The following is a 17854-nucleotide window of genomic DNA, read 5'->3' on the forward strand; positions in this document are numbered from 1 at the left end:
AACCCCGCGAGGCGTTCTATCAATAAGTTGTTGCTAAACAGCTTGTGGGGTCGTTTTTCTATGCGAGAAAATCTCCCCAACACTGTGTTGCTCTCAGATCCGGAAGAGTTTACGAGATACATTTTTGGCATGGCGTACGAGATTAAACACTTTTCGTTTGTGTCAGACAAGGTAGCTCTAGTGCAATGGATCCATCCGGACGGCAAAGGCGCGCGCACGCGTGACATAAACATATTTCTCGGCGCCTTTACTACAGCCCACGCGCGTCTAGAATTGTATGATCTTATGGACAGGCTCAATGAGCGTGTGCTTTACAGCGATACAGACAGCGTGATTTTCACGTCTAAAGACGGCGACTGGGATCCTCCGTTGGGGCCGTATCTAGGTAATTTGACTGATGAAATTGGGGATGATGATTTTGCGGTCGAGTTTGTGTCGTGCGGGCCAAAAACATACGCCTACCGCACCGCAAAGGGGCGCACGGTCCTAAAGGCCAAAGGCATTGTGCAAAATTATACAAACTCCCAAATTATCACATTAGACACACTGGTTGATCTTGTCCGTGATTATGTTAATGAGGGTGATCCTGACAGACACGTGCTAGCCTCTGCTGACAGCATTGTGAGAAATAAAAGACACCTCACGCTCCACAACAAAACAGTTGTGAAGAAGTTTAAGCTCGTATACAACAAGCGAGTAATAAACAAAAAAGAATTGACAACGTTTCCGTATGGATTTTGATAACGTTTTGGGCATAAAGGTGTACGGGATGCTAAAGGCCATGACTTTAGGCTACAGCATCCCTTCTCTTTAATTGTAGCAGGACCATCCAACAGTGGGAAATCAATCTTTGTTAAGATGTTGTTGGAAAATGCTGTAAATTTGATTTCTGAAAAGATTGAGAATATTGTAATTATATATGAATGTTGGCAAAAAATGTATGAAGAAATATCAAAAATGTACAAAATTAAATTCATTGAAGGGATACCGCAGACTCTGAATGACGATCATTTGTTTCCTGTTAATAAAACATCTCTGCTAATTCTAGACGATGTCATGCGTGATGCTTCTGGAAACATCGAAGTGGAAAAGGCATTCACTCAGTATGTACACCACAGAAACTTGAGCGTTATTTATATTGTACAGAATTTATTTTGCCAGGGAAAGTCGAGCAGGACAATAGCTTTGAACACAAATTATCTAATTCTTTTTAAAAACCCCAGAGACACAAATCAGGTCATGGTTCTAGCCAGACAGATGTACCCCGGAGAAACAAAATATTTTATGGAGGCTTACAAAGACGCCACCAGTCAGCCTTTTGGTTATCTTATGATTGACTATAAAGCCAAAACACCGGAGCTGTATCGTCTCAGAACAGATTTGCTTTCACCGTATCCAGTGGTGTACGTCCGGAAAAGAAAACAGAGAACGTGAAAATGTCTGATAGACTTTGTAGAAACCTCCCTCTTTTAAAACTTCTATTAAAATCAACACCCAAACAGAGACGTGTTATTCTACAATCTGCTACGGATGATCTCGTGGTGGCATTGTGCGAACTAGCTCTTAATTTATTACACGGTCATATACCCCTAAAACATGTACAGTACCAAAAATTGAAAAAGAAGAAACGTGAGTTAAAAATCGTTGCGGACAAGAAGATTAGTGTCGGAAGAAAGAGACGTTTGATAAACCAGCAGGGGGGTTTCCTTCTACCCCTCCTAAGCGTCGCTATCCCTTTTATTACCAGCCTGATTGCCTCTAGATAAAACCAGAGCATGGAATTTACGGAGAAAATGTATCTAGTACCGCAGCACAAGCTGTATAAACTAAAGACCGAATCGCCTCGCGAGTCTATTCAACAGAGCGTCGAGAGCGATATGGATGAATCTATACGAAATATTTTACAAATAAATGATTTTGACGCTTATGAAAAGGCAAAGCTGTACTCGAACGCCTTACAGAGATTTTTAACAATCGCCAAACACAGAGACCGGGAAGTCAACACTTTAACATTAAGCCTTCCCCCATCTGATCACACAGATAAGGAACAAACTACTTTGGATGTTAAGGATAATGCCGCAGACGATGTTGTGGCTGATGTGTTAAACAACGCACCGCAAAAAAGTTTAAAAAACATCAGGTACATTTTAGATAAAATGTCTAAAGCTAAAGATGTAACTTCATGGACGGGTTCAGGGGAATTTGTGTTTAGGGGAAGTCCTATACACGGGTCCCATTTGTTTGATTTGGTGAAAAGCGTTACCGCATCGCATAAGATCAGAGACGAACACAGACCTGTAGGTTGGTCAGAGTTTTTAGAGGCGATCTCGTTGTTGAATTTGCCTTATTCTATACTACCAAACCCTGCCGTTAGACAGGCTGTTCAGTCTTTTAAATCGGGGACATCACCTGGTGTGTCGGCTCATTATGGAAAAAGTAAAAAACGCCGATCTCGGGCTCGGGCATCTGTTATTCTGCCGGATGAACCCCTGTTTAAATCACCCAAACTAGATTATAACAAATGGTTACGTTTCTAATGTTTTACATTGTTGTTGTTGTTGTTGTTGAATGGTTGTATTCATAAATAAAAAAATAATCTTTCTGAAGAATCTTGTCTTGACTAATAGTGTTTTTATTGATTAAACAAAAACATTACACAAACATGTCACCCGTTTGCACACACTGAACACATTTAAACACATTTTTATAACAATCAGAGGGTTTTAGTTTTTTCACAAAACACGATACCATATTATCATTTTTAATCAGATCATCTGTATACTTTTTTAAAACATTTTCATATTCACGATCCATGCACATATGATACAGGAAAAAAACACAATGCTGACCACAGGTATCTGCTGAGAAGTCTTGTACTTGCTTGGCAGAGTATTGCATCGTTACAGAATTGAGATTTAAAAAGTCATTGATTTGATGGGGAAAACGGTAATGATCCGGTCTGTTGCCAAAACTGTCAAAAAAACAACCCACACCGTATTTGTTTATGTAAATAGCTAACCAGTGTTCCCCGGGGAGTCCGGACGGGTGGGTGTTGATTATGACCATGGCCGGCAATGTTCTTAAAGGATCAACTGGTAAATGGTCACACGGCACCACTCCTAGGAAATGTGTGTTGCATGAAATTTTATCCATCAGGCTCGTTAGTTGCAAGGTGTTCATGATTAATAGTAATCAATCATAACCTGCCGACGATTAGATATTTCCAGAATTGAATCATAAATCGCATACACTATCAGCGTTATCGTATTTTGGAGAGGCTGCCTAAAACGAAGTTCTAATCTGATATTCCCGGATTTGACTAGCGACACGTGACGCCCGCATTCTTCATCTGGTGTGAGGTTGAACGCGTAGAGTGTATATCCGTGCAGAAAGGCCTCTCTATCGATAGACAGAGCTTGATTTTTCAAATGTTTTCCCGAAGCCAATGCTAGTTGGTAAAACTCCCTTACAGCAGAACCGCTGCCAAAGTCAGGCTGGAAAGGCTTTGAAGGTGTCTGAACGCCGTCTGTATAGACCGCTAAGAATTCCAGGTCGTAGTTTTTAAATGCAAATGGGTTTTTATTATAAGCGCCTGTAAAGGCGTCATTATCAACCATCGCCAGAACGATGGATTTGGGTAGGTTTCCTAAAAATAAGTTTTCTTGGTTACATACGCGGGAACCAGCGGGTATGGAGAAGTTTTTCAAACACACTCTGTCGATAGGGTATTTTGCTGTTGCTGATAACAGAGCCTGAGCGTGGCCCAGTCTCACAGCTGGTGACACTGATACTTTTTTAACAAACAGAGATGCTGAAACAATGTTTATTCTGTAGTTTACATTATCGTTTCTCATCAAACAAAACTCATCTTTGGCCCTAGTCATACGGATTTTAACATCTACTCCGTTAAGCAACAATTTTTCTTGAAAGAATATATCGCTGTGAATGGGTCCTAATAGCTCAACGATATTGCTGGACTCTGTAAAGGCAGCTCTCTTTGTTAGACCTCTATTTCCGGCAGCTGGATCTGTCGCATCCATATGCCCCGGAGAATCTTTATAATATAGTCCAGAGGAGAACGTCGTCTCGAGAGCGTCTGTTCCATAGTTTAACAGACACTCTATGATGCAACGATAAGGATGCGTGCTGGAACTCTGCGAAATTAATCGGTCCCCGAGCGACACGTCCGTTTGGGCAAACAAACTTCCAATAGGATAATTCACTAACCCAACAGGCGCTCCGGCGGCAATGTCCGTACCGTTAGGATTAGTAATTTTCACCCTCAAAAACAGCAATGTGTTATTTAAATCGATATAATCCTCGCCGGTTCCTGCTATAAAAAATTCCAACGGGGCTGTGTCTGATAGCGCGGATAAAGGAGGTATTTCTACATATGTATTTTTTTCAATAGATGTCTGAGTCAGAGGTACCGTGAATAAATCCAGTTCGGATTTAATACACTCTTCTGACATATTGTGTAGCAGAGCCATGATCTAGAAGATTGTTTTAACTCTCTTTGCCGGTGTTTTTTTTGCTGGTACCTTGCGCTTACGCTTTGCAACTGATGATTTCTTGACTGTACCATGTACTTTCTTTGGTTTGTGGCCACTCCTTTTGGCGCCCGGCGGCCTATACGTGCGTTTGCGAGACATAACCATCAAACCCGAACCGTCTTGATCGTGGTTGTTGAAAGAGCCTGACATCGTGTTGCTAACGACATCACTAAATATGTTTTTCGCAGCAGATTTAAGATGCGGTTTGGCTATGTTAAAACCACGCTTCAACAAGGGCATAGCGAATCTAAACAGTCCTCTGAAAAGGCCTCCCAGCCCATTGCCGTACATGACCCCACCACCCGCATACCCAGGCAGTCCATTTCCAGCCTGGTTTGTATAATATGTCACGTAGCGCTCGGGGTTTGCGTTATAATTATTATTAAAATAAGCCATTACTGAATATTAAAAGGATGACTGCTTCACGGGTCTAAAATGTAGTTTAACACACACTTTACCGTAAGAAAACGCAACGTCTTTGTTTTGATCGTCCTTTACTTCAATAGCAATTTCTGTGATAACGGACTTGTTTGTAGGTACGTAATGAGGTTTGTCGTATCTAATACTGACGATGTTGTTGTTTTCACCAGTTATATGTACACATCCTAGGAGCGGCACATATGCATCACCTACTGACTGATATGCGATAATGTCATTATAGATATAGAGCGTATAGAAACCACCGTTTATGTCTGCCTGATACGGCGCTCTCGTCACAACATCCTTTATAGCTCAGGAGGGGCAGGTGCTCGCATTGCTATCCCTATAGGCACATTAGGTCGCAGCCCTAAAATGACAGCCAACTTGCCGCTAAACATTAACGAGATACCGGGCGGTGCTTTTAAAAATACCTTGTTTCTTATGTTATCATACCCCATGAATCCGTTAGGGTTTAGAGCCTTATTTATTTCACTAACCACCGATGTGACATTTTCATAATATCCAGCTTTTATAAGTGTCGCTTGGTGTCGTTGAAAATATTAGACGCTCCTACTTCTGTATTTAAATCAAAAAATGCGTCTTCGGTACTAAATGTGTACCATGTTCTAGGATATTCAATTTCAACAATCCCCACCTCCCATTTGCCCCTCAGGTTTATAGGATTTCCTAACCTCGTCCTATAATTTGAGATAGTATTGTTGGTGTAGACATCCGAAGATGCGTTGCATGGTAATGTAACATAAAAGCCACCCTCACCCATGTCTATTTTTTATTGGACTGCCTTTATTCTACGTGAGTTCCTCCTTTTTAAGGATTCTGTATATCGACCACATCTTTTTCTTCGACCCAACTATTAAATTTATCAGGCCATCCGAGCCATTTCACTAAAACCACTATTTTTTTGCCACGTTTTTTCTTGTCTAAGATTTTTTCTACCTTAAATGCTTTGTTTTCACACACAGATATTTTTTGTAATTCTTGTTCGTAAAACCGACCATCAATAACATCGTTGTCATAATCATGTAGTTTGTAGACCGGCGGATCCCTGGTAGGGTTGGGTACCGAAACGCGGTGCCATTATGGCACCGAAGCCTATATGGGCAGTACCTACCGGACCGAATCAGAACACAGATTTCGGTGCCTCATTTCGGTGCCTCTTAATGCATGAACGGTTGACTGAAGTATTTTGCTCTCAGTAGCGCAAAAAGCATAATCACACAAGCACAGCACACTCGCTAGTTAAATTATACTGCACTCATATGGTGTAAATAATTTCCTCACTTACAAAATTCACGTGAATGGGAAAGTCGGAAAGATTTGAGAATACAGAGGATTCAAGTTAATTGTAGTTTTATATTGGTTTCCATTTTTTTATCAATCATTTGTTTTGAAAAATCTAAGGATCTTAGATGTATTTATGTTATATGGCGGATATAATTTTTTCCGTCTATTCGTTTTTGTTAAACGTTTGGTTTAATATAAGCGAGTCATTTTACATTTTTTTGTTGTTCTGTTTTAATAATAAAAAAAAGAACAAATAAGCATTCGTAGTAATGAAAATGATGTCAATTAAATCTTTCATTTATTTGTGTTTTAACGCAGATACCATCCGTCGAAATCGTTTTATTAATAAACAAGCAATATAAGCAAGTTTGTCATTGGAGCTACTATTTTATTGGAGTTGAGTTTTTCGTTAAGAGTAATAATGAACAAACATTTTAAAAATTTATTTTATTAATAAATGGAAATATTAAATAATCTAATGTTAAAGATTAAATAGCCAACTTTTAAACTTCTTTGCCAAATATATTGTCATTTAAAATATGCGCTGTGTTTAATAAGCTTAAAATGTGAAAAAATCCTCATCTGCACATCCCTAATAAAACAAATCGAACAAATTTTGTATGAATATATGTCCAGGTTATTTTTATATTCTGACTTAAAAGAACAATTTGGAAAATGAGATCCTCAGAGGAGCGCGTGAATGCCGCAATTGATCTGACGGCAGCTTATTTTATATTTTATATGGTTTATAAAAAAGGGAATATCCCGCACATTATTAACTTGCAAAAAGCATAATTTTGAAACTTAATAGTGTGCGGGATATTCCCTTTTTTATAAATGTTTGGTGGACTTCATTGTCTCTTCATCCAACGCACCTAACCGGAACTAACAGGTGTGCGACATTGTTCTTCTATTAAATATTTTATATGGTAACATTCCTTCAGAGAATTTGCTAAAACGTATTACCTCACTAATGTTTTTATTAGTTCTTCGGCTGATATTGGCCTGAGATGGCCCGCGGCAGTCACGAGTGTCAAGTTCATCGGAGACAAGCAGAAAGCGTCAAAACGTGAATGGTTTTACAAGCCGATAAGAAAATATTTTGGGTGAATTCCAAATGCCGTTTTGCGCCATTGAAGTGCACTTCACGAAGAGGATTTCGCATGAGCAGTCGATCCAAATAAAGAGAAAAAGACGCTGTATTTTATTGCTCTATTTGCCAAGTGTGTTTAATTCAGGGATGGGCAGTATTTCAAATACATGTATTTAAAATACGTATTTGAAATACAAAATAGTATTTTGTATTTTGTATTTTAAAGCCTTTGAAAAAAATGAAATGTAATTTGTATTTAAATACATTTAAGATGAGTATTTTTGTATTTTTAAAATACTCAAAATACTTTGAGCCAGTCAACCTGTGAGGGTGCTGTTTTCATGCATCAGCTAGTTCAGACCAGAGCAGGTAAGCAAATATATCTGTGCAGCTTTTAGTGGGCAATAATTGAAATGTTGGAGTGGGAAAAAAGCAAGAGCGATTGAATTATTGGGTGTGATGTGATTTGTGTTATTATAACTGTTGCGAAAGGAAATTCAAATTCACACTTGCACATTGGCAGGCAGTTGCACGTTGCACGACTGAGACAGAGTGTGGAACGCTGACAAATAGGCCTACACTTTTGACTTAAAGGAAAACCACAATTTTTAATATTTCACTATGTTCCCACCTCATCCCAGACAAATGAACACATAACCATCTATCTTCAATGCATGGAGGAAGAGCACTTACTTTGCAGCATTTCGACCTCAGCGCGCAGTATACTGCACCAGAGGTTGAAGTGCTGCAAACCAAGCGCTCCTCCGCCATACAATATAGTTCTCATTTTTATTCACTTAAAAATCACGTTTTACTTTGTGCAACCATACTTACTCGTGTAACTACTGTCTTTGAATGGGGAAAACATGGAAGTGTTTTGTGGCTTCTAAATTCTTCCCTGTTTAGATCCTAAGGAATAAATGGGACTAGGCTAAATGCTAACACATTCATGACACGCAAAGATGAAGTGCACATATTGAAAAAAGATAGGCATGCATCCATTCATCCAAGTTGAGGCAAGAACACAGCAAAACACTGAAAAACTGTGGTGTTTTGCTTTAAAGGCCCTTTCACACGTGAAGCGACAATTGGTAGAATCAGCAGCACACAGTTGCTGCTTTCTTTTTAGCTTTGTGCAGTTGAAGCCTTGTTTACACGTTTGCAATTCGCATGGCTCTACTCTACGGCCTGAACCTGCTGAACCTGCAGGCTCCTCAGTAAACCTACAAGACTTTTATGCTTGATGTGCTCTCCGTTGTATAATTCTGTAAATAGGGACTTTAAGCAACAACTGGGAATGAATCGGCTACGGCGACCGGAAGTATGCTGTCACACCGCCGTAGCCAGGAACGTAAAAATCACTAAGCAACCGTAAACAGGACAGCGCAACGCGGCATTAATTCATTTATTGAGAAACTAAAAAATGTCATTTAAAAAAGCAAGAGAAGGCAATTTTTTTTTAGATTTAAGCAATACTTGAAAACATTGAATACTTAAAAATCTTTAAAATTAGCATAAATTTATTTTTTTTAACACATATTATATAAAAGACTTGTGGTACAATCATAAACTGATGCAATTACAAAGTCATTTGCCATAAAACATAACATTTATTTACACAATCTCTCACGTTGTAGCGACTACGGCAAATCAGCTGTTCTCCTGTAGTAGACCATTACAGTAGAATGTCGCAAAGTAGCAGTTAAATTCGCGCATGTGCAATACAACGCCAGAATGGCTGTTGCTTAAAGGCCCTAAAGACAGAGGGCGACTCGTGAGTAATTGTTCTCAAAACCATCAAAAAGCAACTATGAGAGAAAGTAGTTTGCCGAATAATTTGTCAAACACTTGTCTCGTGAGAAGTAAATACGTTAAATTTTTTTCACATATAAACTGTTTAGGTTGTGGGTCGATGACACATGAAAAAGTTTTTATTATGTTTTTATAAAACATCACTTTACTTGAATGGGTGTTCATAAGGCTGACATGACACATTCATAATCCTGACATGACACGTGTCATGAATATGAAGGGGATTTTATGGACATTTATGACAACTGTCATTAAGTGTCATTCGTTCAGTCCTGCCATCTCTATTGCAAAGATGACACTGCTTGAGACGTCCCTGTCACGACAACCCGACATTAACCCATACATCATAACTTGTCATGACAACTTGACATTAACCAAGACAACATAACTGACCACTTTTTACCAGTGATACAAATTGAACACTTAATGACATTTAAATCACAGTTTAATGTAACCCACAAAGCTATAGCTTGTTAAGTTTGATAATTATTGTTTATGATTTATAACAAGTTGTGTTGTATTGGTTTATGTGTCAAGTTGTCATAAAAAAGATATCTCAAACAATGTCATCTTTGCATTAAAAATTACATAATTGAGTAAATGACACTTAATGGCAGTTGTCATAAATGTGCATAAAATCTTCATATTCATGACACATGTCATGTTATGATTAGGTGTCATGTCAGTCTTATGCACACCCCTTCAAGTAAAGTGTTACCAAGTTTTTTTTTTCTAGTTTTTTCATTTCCTACAGGGCAGGGGAAAGCAAGTTTCTAAGCAGTTGCACACATCTAAATGCTTTTTGGCATTCAGAAATAGACAGTGATAGATTTCAGCCTAATAGGGACAGGACACTTGCACTGAATCTCCAATTTTACATGTATTTTGTGTATTTTCAAAATACTAAATACTGTATTTGTATTTAAATACATTTTTCCTCACAGTATTTTGTATTTGTATTTAAATACGTTTTTCGACACAGTATTTTGTATTTGTATTTGAAATACATTTTCATGTATTTATGCCCATCTCTGGTTTAATTAGCCACACTATGAGACACAATTGCGCAACTTTCTCTAAAGTTCTCTAGCAGCCGCGCAGGCCTTAACCAATCATTGAACAGATTATTAACAACCAATCTTAGAACATTTTTCTGAGCTCAAAGTGGAGTGTTGAAAAGATTTTATTTAATTCACAAATCAAAAATTTCATAAAAAAGAGATCAAGAATGCAGGTCTTAAAAGATGATGGTGCTTTAGGCAAATCATTAATAAACAAATGACAAACAGAGAAGAATTTTCATTGTGTTTTATGCTGTACTTTCATCTACCATCTTTCTGCAACTCTTTTTTTAAAAGTACCGCTTTAGGCACCGTTTAGGCACCGGAACCGTTTTAAAAGTATCGATTTGGCACCGGTATCGAAAAAAACCCAAACAATACCCATCCCTAATCCCTGGGTATACACTCTGCGATTGTAAAATACTCTTCTGTGTAATTCTGTTCATAACCTTTCGCGAATGGACCCCTAACTTTGGAGATTCTAACAACATCACCGATCTTGTATTTAAAACACGCGGGTTTGTCTCGTCGCACTCCTGCAGGTCCATACAGATTTTCAAACACAACGTGTTCAATATCTTTGTTGACATCCACGGGTCTCATCTTAATACTCCTGTGATAACTGGTGTTGTAGCCCCGCCAGGGCTGGACTGGGACAAAAATTCGGCCCTGGCATTTTGGCCCAAACCGGCCCACACTACATATATTTACAAATACCACCCATCTTTGCACGCCTTTAAGCAATAGCAACTCCAATTCCATAAAAGCACTAAGCCCAATTAATAGCAGGTAGAAAAGAGTGAGAGTTGACACAACAAACACTTCTAGAACGTGTTATTTATTAATGCAGTAAAACTGTATAATCCACATGAATCCTTAAACAAGCTTCATCCTTCAAACATTTGTAAACATTTTTGTTAGGTCCTAAAAACACTATTCACTACACACCGTAGCCTATAATAAATAATGAACACAACAAAAATATTCCTATCTGATTAACTGTCATATTATATGTTGATTACAGTTTTTCTGAATTGCTAAAACACTAAACCCCAATCTCTGAACCAAATTCATAGCGGCGTAAACACATTCGTCATGCACTCTTTTGGCTAAACTCTAAACAAACTTCTGAGTAAAACACACATTTTACACTGCAATGAACTTGTTTTATAAATGCTAAACACAGGCAGGCTGCTAAAGATGAACACAACTACAACTCAGTTGTCATCAAGCAAACACAACAACTCAAAATTGTACACGCTTTTTTCTAATGGTATTCTTTACCAATTGTGTGGATTGTAAACAGTCTGAGAGGCAGATGAAGAGTACCCTATGATGAAGAACAGGACACCAGAGATGGTGCAATTGGCAAAATTTGCCATTGAATTGCTGACTTTTAACAAAATACAAGTGCTGCTTACAGTAATATTAAAACCTGATTATTACTTGCAGTACTTACAGGAAAGTATTCACTACTACATTCACTGAACTAAACTTGTGTGATTACAGTAATAGAGCTTTTTAACATTATCTGTCAATTGTGTTGTTATATACAATAAACATATATTTTGTCTGTAAGAAGATGTCCTGGATTGTTTGATTTTGCTTGAAGAGAAATGACACGTTTTGAAACAGACAATCAACGAAAAATCTACGAATCAGATACACTCTCGTAGTCACTAACACAGTCTCACCCCATGTCGTCAATATTTGACGACACTTGACCATTCGTCAATATGTGACGGGGAGGGTATACCTTTCGCGTCATTTTTTGACGAACTGGGGACTTCAATACTATTACGTCCGTTGCATTCTCTTCTCCTATTTTCTTACCATTTTCGCGTCGGTTTGGGGTTAGATTACCCAAAATTAAACAGTGTACGCGAAATTAAACAGTGTACGCGAAATTAAACAGTTGTCACCTGGCGTTGGGGTTAGAAACAGTTGTCACCTGGCGTTGGGGTTAGAGTTAGGTTTGGGTAGGGATGTCATTATGTAAATCTAACCCTAAACCGACGCGAAAATGGTAAGAAAATAGGAAAAGAGAATGCAACGGACGTAATAGTATTGAAGTCCCCAGTTCGTCTGGGTTGTAGTCACAGAGCAAAGAGTGCAATTATTTTATTGCAGCTTTATCACCATAATTGTGTGTTTTTGACTTGGTTTTATCAAGGGGTATCTATCTAAACTTGTGTTTTGAAAGCAGTTCTGCTTACCGCAACTCACTTCTCCCTCGTCTCTCTCTCCCTCTCCTCACTGACATTTTGCGTGCTGGTGCTGCCAGTGCCACGCGCCACCATCATCATCATCATCATCATCATCATCACCAGCGACACGAGTTGAAGAAAACAGTTGTGTTATTTTCCAGCGTCTGCCTGAAGAGTCTGTTTCTTTTTGTCGCGCAGTTTTTCTGCACCTCCCTTGAGTTTTTTCTCCATCTCTCTCTCTCTATTTTGACACGTGAACTGACCGACGTTGCACGCTCGCTTGCACAGAGACCAAAGCGGTGATTGGGCCAGCTTTATGTCATTAAAAAAAATAACCAATTGGCTGCTGCTTAAATGTGAGTGGGCCGGTCTATTTAGGGTAAAAAAAAGGACGATGACTGGGCTGGTCCGTCATTGGGCCAGCTTAATGTCGTTTAAAAAAAATAACCAATGGGCTGCTGCTTAAATGTCAGTGGGCCGGTCTGTCTAGGAAAAAAAAGACGCTAACTGGGCTGCTGAGACAAAAATAGTATGAGATGGATCGGCCCAAAAAGTACGTCGGCCCACCGGGAAACTGCCCGGTCTGCCAGATGGCCAGTCCGCCCCTGAGCCCCGCGTGATATCTTGTAACACGTCAATATATCTCCTGGAGTTTGTGGCTGTTAAAAAACGCCACATCAAGTTTTTGAGGCTACGATTAAACCTTTCAACCACAGAAGCTTTTAAATCCGATGCGACGGCAAAATGATGAATATTATATTTTTTAACAACTTCTTGAAAATGTTTGTTAAAAAATTCTTTCCCCTGATCCGTCTGTATTTTTTGAGGCACCCGGCCTTCCCCAAGTATTGACTCAAAAGCCTTAGCGACCTCAAGGCCGCTTTTGTTCTTTAAGACCCGAGTCCATGCATATTTACTAAACACATCTATGCATGTGAGTAAAAATTTTGTGTCGTCATTTTCCTTGGAATATGCAGACATATCGACCAAATCAGCTTGAAACTGCATGTCTATCCCATAAACAATCACTCTGTTTCTTTTGAATTTAAGAGGAGCCTGTCTATGTAACGTGTAGGCATCCTGTGAGGAGACCCATTCTGAAACTTCCTCGTCATTTAAACGTACATCGTAATCTTTTAAAACAGCTTGTTTTAAACGATTTTTACCACCTAAGGACCCCGGGTTGGAGGGTGTGTAATAAACCTTACTCATGAGTTCTGCCGACATGATGTCGTCTCATCAGACCACAAATAAGTAATGAGTGAGATTTAAGTAAATAGTCTTTTTTATTTTAACACAACAACGATAATACAGAAAGCCATTACAGGGTGTCTAAATACCATAAAAAATGTATACATGAAACAATTTTTTTATCAATAATATATTCAGCAGCTGTTGCGACAAATTCACACACATTAAATTGTGGATTCTTTAAAACCATAGCAATGCATAAATCAATTACGTATGTAGACATTGTGATTACATCTCCTATGTAAAAATCATCATGACTTTTATACATCAAATCTAGAGTTTTTTTAATAAAAATACAAGGTTGCTCTTCGGCATTAACACACATCTGGACCATGGTATCCCATGACGTAGCAATATCTCGCACATCAGACATTTGTTGTTTGAGACTGGTCACACGTTTGCTGCTTTCACAAGCATCAGGTTTGAAATCAGAGTCAGTTTCTAGAGATATCACGCTACATAAGAGATTAACCAGTTCATGTTTATAATGGTTTTTAAACATATTTTTAATCAGTCCGGTAAAGCACAGGTTCCCCATTTGAAAGGCGATGTCAATTCAAACTCAGCAGATTTTACTCCAGGAGTCCACACAATCGTTGACAAGTTTTTCACATTTATCGTCTACTAGATCATCTGTGATTTCTTTCAGCTTAGACACAACGTAAGGCTCAGACCTTAATTCACACAGAATAGCGTCCACAGCACCTTGGATCCTCATGGGATGAGATTTCAGGCCGATCTGGTTCAGAGCTTGTGCGATGATGTGTTTAAACTCCGGTTTAAACAACGTACTGGTGAAATCTTCATAATTAAATTCAAAGTAATAGGGCGTGGGTTCGTAAAGGCATCCGTGCTGTATTTGGCTGGGGTGGTTCACCTTGCAGCCGTAGCATTCACGCTTCATCTTTGCCCCGACGGCGCTTCCCAGAACGGACGCAACAATGGCCTTTATTAGCTTAAAGCCAGCGACGCCGATACAGCCGTCCACGCCGTCCTCTGATGCTCCGTGCGCGGCTGCGGCGATGTTACAGCTACGCGTAGTGAGGAAAGTCAGGTTGTGATACCCCAGTTCTCTGCAGAACTCATCCAGCCAGCTGTTAATAGCCGCGGTGTCTCCAGCACTTGGCGGGGGAGCATCCATGGTATCGGGTGTATCTATGACGGTGTGGTAAGGAGTTTCAAAGTCTTGAGACATGTTGAATCAGTGAGCGGGGTAAAGTTAGTTTTGTTTTGGATATTCGTGACACATTCGGTACTGAACGGCAATGAGCCCAAAATAAAGCATATTTATAAAAAGAGCAAAGCTGATAATGTTTCACAACCTTCATTAACAATGGTTTATATCCATATGATAACCACTGACCCGCAAAAGCCGTTGCAGAAGCCGTCGCAATCTCAATTGTGCTGGAAAGCGCTTTCTTGGCGGAGCCGCAAGTAAGGGACCGTGGGGAAAGTGCAGGTTTTCTTGTTTGATGAGCGGTGTTTTTGTAATAGCTTTTTTGTAAAATGTCCTATGAACAACAAACCAGTGTCATTCAGTACTGGAGGACAGGAGACATCTTTCACAACTTCTATTTTAACCCCTACTGGTGAAAAATGGAACTGCATGTCTAACATTAACACTCTTTTTGTAATAGCTTTGTCCATCGGCGAGACAGAGACATCAAACAAGTGTCGTTCAGTACAGAGGGACAGGGGACATCTTTCACAACTTCTATTTTAACCCCTACTGGTGAAAAAATGGAATTGCATGTCTAACATTAACACTCTTTTTGTAATAGCGTTGTCCATCGGCGAGACAGACACATCAAACAAGTGTCGTTCAGTACAGAGGGACAGGGGACATCTTTCACAACTTCTATTTTAACCCCTACTGGTGAAAAAATGGAATTGCATGTCTAACATTAACACTCTTTTTGTAATAGCGTTGTCCATCGGCGAGACAGACACATCAAACAAGTGTCGTTCAATACAGAGGGACAGGGGACATCTTTCACAACTTCTATTTTAACCCCTACTGGTGAAAAATGGAACTGCATGTCTAACATTAACACTCTTTTTGTAATAGCTTTGTCCATCGGCGAGACAGAGACATCAAACAAGTGTCCTTCAGTACAGAGGGACAGGGGACATCTTTCACAACTTCTATTTTAACCCCTACTGGTGAAAAATGGAATTGCATGTCTAACATTAACACTCTTTTTGTAATAGCGTTGACAATCGGCGAGACAGAGACATCAAACAAGTGTCGTTCAGTACAGAGGGACAGGGGACATCTTTCACAACTTCTATTTTAACCCCTACTGGTGAAAAATGGAATTGCATGTCTAACATTAATACTCTTTTTGTAATAGCGTTGTCCATCTGCGAGACAGAGACATCAAACAAGTGTCATTTAGCACAGAGGGACAGGGGACAGCTTTCACAATATCTCTTTTTAACCCCTACTGGTGAAAAATGGAATTGCATGTCTAACATTAACACTCTTTTTGTAATAGCGTTGTCCATCGACGAGACAGACACATCAAACAAGTGTCGTTCAGTACAGAGGGACAGGGGACATCTTTCACAACTTCTATTTTAACCCCTACTGGTGAAAAATGGAATTGCATGTCTAATATAAACCTTTTTTTGTAATAACTTTGTCCATCGGGGAGACAGACACATCAAACAAGTGTCATTCAGTACAGAGGGACAGGGGACAGTTTTCACAATATCTCTTTTTAACCCCTACTGGTGAAAAATGGAACTGCATGTCTAACATTAACACTCTTTTTGTAATAGCGTTGTCCATCCGCGAGACAGAGACATCAAACAAGTGTCGTTCAGTACAGAGGGGCAGGGGACATCTTTCACAACTTCTATTTTAACCCCTACTGGTGAAAAATGGAATTGCATGTCTAACATTTATACTCTTTTTGTAATAGCGTTGTCCATCTGCGTGACAGAGACATCAAACAAGTGTCATTCAGCACAGAGGGACAGGAGACAGCTTTCACAACTTATATTTTAACCCCTACTGGTGAAAAATGGAATTGCATGTCTAACATTAACACTCTTTTTGTAATAGCGTTGTCCATCGACGAGACAGACACATCAAACAAGTGTTGTTCAGTACAGAGGGACAGGGGACATCTTTCACAACTTCTATTTTAACCCCTACTGGTGAAAAATGGAATTGCATGTCTAATATAAACCTTTTTTTGTAATAACTTTGTCCATCGGCGAGACAGAGACATCAAACAAGTGTCGTTCAGTACAGAGGGACAGGGGACATCTTTCACAACTTCTATTTTAACCCCTACTGGTGAAAAATGGAATTGCATGTCTAATATAAACCTTTTTTTTGTAATAACTTTGTCCATCGGCGAGACAGAAACATCAAACAAGTGTCATTCAGTACAGAGGGACAGGGGACAGTTTTCACAATATCTCTTTTTAACCCCTACTGGTGAAAAATGGAACTGCATGTCTAACATTAACACTCTTTTTGTAATAGCGTTGTCCATCGGCGAGACAGAGACATCAAACAAGTGTCATTTAGCACAGAGGGACAGGGGACATCTTTCACAACTTCTATTTTAACCCCTACTGGTGAAAAATGGAACTGCATGTCTAACATTAACACTCTTTTTGTAATAGCGTTGTCCATCGGTGAGACAGAGACATCAAACAAGTGTCGTTCAGTACAGAGGGACAGGGGACTTCTTTCACAACTTCTATTTTAACCCCGACTGGTGAAAAATTGAATTGCATGTCTAATATAAACCTTTTTTTTGTAATAACTTTGTCCATCGGCGAGCCAGAAACATCAAACAAGTGTCATTCAGCACAGAGGGACAGGGGACAGCTTTCACAATATCTCTTTTTAACCCCTACTGGTGAAAAATGGAATTGCATGTCTAACATTAACACTCTTTTTGTAATAGCGTTGTCCATCGACGAGACAGACACATCAAACAAGTGTCGTTCAGTACAGAGGGACAGGGGACATCTTTCACAACTTCTATTTTAACCCCTACTGGTGAAAAATGGAATTGCATGTCTAATATAAACCTTTTTTTGTAATAACTTTGTCCATCGGGGAGACAGACACATCAAACAAGTGTCATTCAGTACAGAGGGACAGGGGACAGTTTTCACAATATCTCT

General features: G+C 39.3%; 1 protein-coding gene across 1 annotated transcript; it reads right to left on the reverse strand.

The window, feature by feature from the left end:
* Positions 1-3182: 3182 nt before the first annotated feature.
* Positions 3183-4490, reverse strand: LOC141352811 (uncharacterized protein F54H12.2-like). Its single transcript, XM_073858820.1, has one exon. It carries the CDS (start codon positions 4488-4490, stop codon positions 3183-3185), a length of 1308 nt encoding a protein of 435 aa, XP_073714921.1.
* Between the last annotated feature and the right edge of the window lie 13364 nt (positions 4491-17854).

The sequence above is a fragment of the Misgurnus anguillicaudatus genome, chromosome 21 (genome assembly GCF_027580225.2).
Source record: "Misgurnus anguillicaudatus chromosome 21, ASM2758022v2, whole genome shotgun sequence".
Lineage (NCBI taxonomy): Eukaryota > Metazoa > Chordata > Actinopteri > Cypriniformes > Cobitidae > Misgurnus > Misgurnus anguillicaudatus.

Excerpts from the sequence above, each read along its gene's own strand:
- LOC141352811 (XM_073858820.1), bottom strand. The coding sequence starts at position 4,490 with ATGGCTCTGCTACACAATATGTCAGAAGAGTGTATTAAATCCGAACTG.